Raw genomic sequence first — 5,114 nt, forward strand, 5'->3', positions numbered from 1 at the left:
CACCAGCACCACCACCATCACCACCACCACTACTACCATCACCATCACCACCATCACCACCACCACCACCACTACAATCACCACCGTCACCACCACCACCATCACCATCAGCCATCACCATCAATTCCTGAGGCTGCCCTGCCTGGGCACCGGATCCTGTCTTACATCTTTCTAAGTGGACCCAATGCCAAGTGTGCCAGTGGTAGTCGTGTGAGCGTCACCACAATCATAACCATTATTATGAAGGGAGGGTAGGAGACCCTTTCCTTTGGATCAGTTTTAGTCTCATTTTAGTTACACAGTCACTATATGGTTTTGGGCAAATGGCCTCATTCTCTAATGACACTGATTACTAAAATATATTCTAGGTGCTCCATTTACTTGATGCATGAATCAATGAATCAGGAGCATCAACTAGATATTCTTTAGGGTCCTTTCTGATTTCAAATATAGGATTTTGGGTGATATGGAATCTGAGAAGATAGTTGAAAGAGGGATGTTGAAAAGAGGTGACAGTCTACCTACAGAGGGAGTGTTGTCAGGGGTCAGAGGTCTGGAGCATTCTTTAGGGGGCATAGGTCATCAGGAGGAGGTGGAAAGGTGTCCCGTAGTTTCACCGAACCCTTAGGTCAGGCCAACCCTTAAGAAGGATGTAGACAGTTCTGACTGGGAGTAATATGTACTTTCTGGAACCTGGGTTTCCAGGACAGAGCTAAAGGGATGAGTCGGCAATGCTGTGTGGTTAAGAAGAGATTCAAGTGATTACTTTTGTTTGTTTTGGCGCATTTCTTCTTCTCTGAGGGCACCACTCTCACTGCAAGGAGGTGAGCGTTTCTGACCTCTCACCCCTGGGGGCAGAAGTCAGCGATGGCCCCAGCAGGAGAACATCCCTAATGCTGTGTTTCTCCCTGCCTCCTTCAGGTCTGAATGCTGGTGCTTTTTATGCCTTGTGCACCCTGCTGAATCGCATGGTGATCTTCCACTACGTGGTAAGGGTGTCCCCCAAACCTGCTGGGTCCTGAGAGAAGGCGATCTCTAGTCTGGGCAGGAGCTGGGGAGGCGGCATGCTATGGTGTGAGCTCCAGGATTTGGAGGGAGGCGGCTCTGGGTCTCAGCCCCACCGCCAATAGAACTCAGATGTGTGATACACTGGTTTACCGTCTCTTAGCTCTCATTTTCTTTTCTCAGAAGAAGCCTAATTGCTTATTGAAAGATTAGTTGAGGCTTAGAAAGTAAATGCTAAGATATATATGTGTAAAGTATATAATGTGGAGCCGGACAACATAGTAGGCAAACACATACACACAGACTCGCAGCTGAAACATCTCAGTTGTGAAATGGGGACAAGGTTTAATTTTAAATGCTTAGTGGCTCAACAGAAAGCCTGTTGTAAATGTTTCCAGAACCAGGGAGGGTTGGGAATGGGACTCTGAATATTTACAATCAAGAATCCAAGGCCCAGGCCTCCTTTTAAAAATCAAGGGTCTTGTGGGAGCATGGGCCACTGTGTGTTGAGTGTTCCAGTGTTGGAGGGTGACAGCTCTGAGTTCAAATCCTACCTCTGCACTTAATAAAGGCCCCATGACCTTGGGCTAGTGGGCTAATCTCACTGTGCCTCAGTGTCTTCATATGAGTATATGGGGAATATTGATTCCTAACCTTATGGTGGGGAATTTGGAGAATTAAATGAGATGATGATATAAAAATGCCCAGCATGCTGTCTGGCTTCTAAAAACACTTTAAGTATATATAATTATTATCTTTCTATCCCTTTAGCATTGATAGCTGGAAAAAAATCTAAGTGTGGAATCTTTGGATATATATACAGTTTTTCCATCTTAGAGATGGGAATAATGACAAAGATTTCCTATAAAGATTATATTTTTAAAAATCTATCTAAAAGTGGTTCTAGGATAGAATTTATTTCCCCCCAGGATTCAGTATGATCCACACACATCCAGGGTTATATTATGTTGGGAGGAGCAATTATTCTAGGATTCTGTCCCCACTGGCAGCTTCTTACAGGTCATCTTGTTCTAATACTTCCTGAGAACTGGCTCTAATGGCACGCCAGTTACTTGTCTTTACCCCCTTTGCCTGCTGGTGACTGCACCCATCAGATGTCTTGTTCCATCCTTGAGTGATCCTTGGGGCTGTGGTTTTTCCAGGAGGAAGGTGTGATAGTTGGAAGAATTGGCCTGACCATCGCTGTTGCAGGAATGCTTGGGGCTGTGATCTCAGGCATCTGGCTGGATAGGACCAAAACCTACAAGTAAGTGACTCTTCCTCTTGGACTGAATTGGAGACCGTGTTATGAAATGACATGTTCATTAGGAACATGGCTGCAAGGGTGTGATTGCAGCAGCTGGGGTATGAGTGGTCAAGGAGGCAGTTCAGATGTATCTTCTTGGATGCTCAGTTTCCTCATTTATAAAATGAGGGAAGCAGTTCCTTCCCTGTGGGGACCATAGGAAGATTAGAGATAGAGGACATCAGGCTTTTCCGAGTTCCATCCAAGTAGATCATAGAAGGAGCAAAGGAAAGAGAAAAGAAACATAGAAAAGGATCAGCAGTTGGACGTATGTGGAAACGCCAAAGAGTGGGGATGAGAAGGTGGTTCCATTGCCAGGTTTCCATGGCTCCTTCATGGACCCCATGGGGTTAACCAGGGTGCTCTGTGCTTCCAACAATTCTCAGTGTATTACCTTGCAGTTGCTTCCACGTCATTGGTAAATACTGTGATGTGGTTTAGTCCTGATTACCCAGTGCATTTCTAAGAGCCACTAAAATTTTAGTGGATTGCAGGCTAATCGGAGAAGGCAATGGCACCCCACTCCAGTACTCTTGCCTGGAAAATCCCATGGGCGGAGGAGCCTGGTAGGCTTCAGTCAATGGGGTCACTAAGAGTTGGACACGACTGAGCGACTTCACTTTCACTTTTCACTTTCATGCATTGGAGAAGGAAATGGCAAACCACTCCAGTGTTCTTTCCTGGAGAATCCCAGGGATGGGGGAGCCTGGTGAGCTGCCATCTATGGGGTCACACAGAGTCGGACACGACTGAAGTGACTTAGCAGCAGCAGCAGCCAGGACGCTTACTAAAAACACAGATCCCTGGGTTCCACCCTCATGGATGTCAATTCAGTAGGGGAGTCTGCATTTAAAAATCAACCCAGATGCCTTGATTCAGTAGCCAGCCTTGGAGAAAGTGCTCTGGAAACAGAGGCTCAACTTGTGTCTGTCCTGTGCTCCACATCCACTGGGTGCTCAGTTAATGCTGCTCAGTGGGGCAGCTGCCTGGGCTGTCCTGCGCTGGGCAGGGCAGTATTCTGGGCTGCTTTGTCAAGGCCTCCAAAGTTCCCAGTGTCTGGAGGTGACAGACAGTGGCAGACCTGTTCTCTGCACACAAACCCACTTCTATGAGGCTCTGGTCAGACCAGGGCTCCCTCTGGCTGCCCTCGGCAAAGGCCAACTGAGGCCCTCCCTGGGGATGTGGCTGCCTGGCTGGACACAAGGAGGAGCCCAGCTGGTCCTAATTACTGCTGGCAGAGCTGGGCTACTGCCTCGTTTCTGCCATATGCTGGTTGCTGGTTTCAGGTAGTGAGGACTGGCCGCCCTTGAACTGGGGGATAGCAGCATTTCTCTTCCAGGTTTGCTCTGTGGCAACAGAAAGGAGGGATTGAAATGTTGGCGGGGCCGGGATGTGGGCAACCAGATGATTCAGATGAACCAGAAAAGACAGTGAAAAGACAGTGAAAGGCTGGGAGGACACTGCAGAGTCTAGCTGATACGGTTCCTAGTGGCATTTGATGTCTGCATCCTGCAATCAGCATGGACATTCTTCTTTCTGCTCCACTACTTGGGCAGAGAAAGGGTGGGGAGCTCTGTCATCTGGGCATTTTGGTGCCTGTTCCTTCTCCCTGAGGCTCCCACGTGGGTCTCCTTTGGTTTGGAGACAGAAATTGGATGGTCAGATCTATTTATGTCTGGCTGAGGCTACGGATGGTTTTGCAGACAGGCTAGTGGTTTGAGAAGAAGCTGTGTGTAAAGAAATATGGCAAAAGGTGAGCTTGTGTGGTCAGCAAGGGAGATGGGTGTCCATGGGGCTGGGTTGTGAGCGGGAGGGCCTGGATGCGGGGAGCAGGGCGAGAAGAGATGAAGGCCCTCTGACCTCAGCAGCTGCTTTGAAGATCCAGGAGGGAGGAGTGTCCTTCAGAGGCTGTTGCTCTTTTCCAAAGACTAACCGGGTGTTAGTATTCCTGTGTGGGGGAGTAGAAAGAGCACAGATTTCCAATCCCAGTTCTGGGTTCAAACCTTAGCTATGCGGTTACTGCGTGCATGACCTTGGACACATAGCCTGAGCCTCATGTTTCCTCTTTGGTCACATTCAGGATAGTTGTACAGACTTTTCTTGCACACCTTTTGTAAGAGTTGAATGAAATACTAACTGCATGTAAAGTGCTTAAGAGAATCTCTGGCATCCATCAAGTGCAGTATTAGTTTGACATAAGCACAGTATACACCTGCCAGCCACCCCACCTTGTTTCTGGCTTCAGCAGAGATGAGGGAAGGCTCTGAGCTTCCGTGGTCTGAGTCCTGATGCTCGTGGCCAGAGTGCACAAGGAGGTGCCTTGTGAGTCCCTGACCTCAGTCAGGAGGACGGGGAGAGGGGGCCGGTCCCAGTGCAGGACTCAGGGCCACAGCGGTCCTGGGGGGCAACTTGGGGGAGAGGTGCATGGAGGGGCTCAGGCAGGGTGAGCCTGAAACGGAAGCCAGCACTGATGGGCCTTTTGAGGGACCAGTAGAGGGACACGCACCCAGGAGGGGGCACAGCTTTCTCCCTTGGGCTTTGGAATCAGGGGCTAGTTCAGGGCTGGAGACTGTTCTCTCAGCTGCACTGTCAGGAGTGGAGGAGTTCAGATTCAGCAGGGAAAGCTGTGCTGCACGTGTGCAGGTGGCAAGAGGAAGGACGTGGAGACGAGAGAGACTCACAGTCAGGTCCCTGCCCGGCACTGTCCGGGGGCCGGGGGGCGATGCAGACAAGCAAAATGGGCTTCTTGGTCCTGTGACCACTGCCACCTGACCACAGCTGGTGTGAGCCCCATTTTTTTTTT

At 49.4% G+C, this 5,114-nt stretch overlaps 1 protein-coding gene across 1 annotated transcript in view; it reads left to right on the forward strand.

Moving 5' to 3' along the window:
* LOC104991801 (feline leukemia virus subgroup C receptor-related protein 2-like) overlaps positions 1-5,114 on the forward strand; it is a 23,367-nt gene that overhangs the window by 12,056 nt on the left and 6,197 nt on the right. The window contains exons 4-5 of the mRNA XM_010844408.1: positions 922-989; positions 2,169-2,272. Coding sequence (XP_010842710.1) covers positions 922-989; positions 2,169-2,272 — 172 coding nt within the window. The remainder of the gene's footprint in view (positions 1-921; positions 990-2,168; positions 2,273-5,114) is intronic.

This window comes from Bison bison, unplaced genomic scaffold (assembly GCF_000754665.1).
Source record: "Bison bison bison isolate TAMUID 2011002044 unplaced genomic scaffold, Bison_UMD1.0 scf7180017864201, whole genome shotgun sequence".
Taxonomy (NCBI): Eukaryota; Metazoa; Chordata; class Mammalia; order Artiodactyla; family Bovidae; genus Bison; species Bison bison.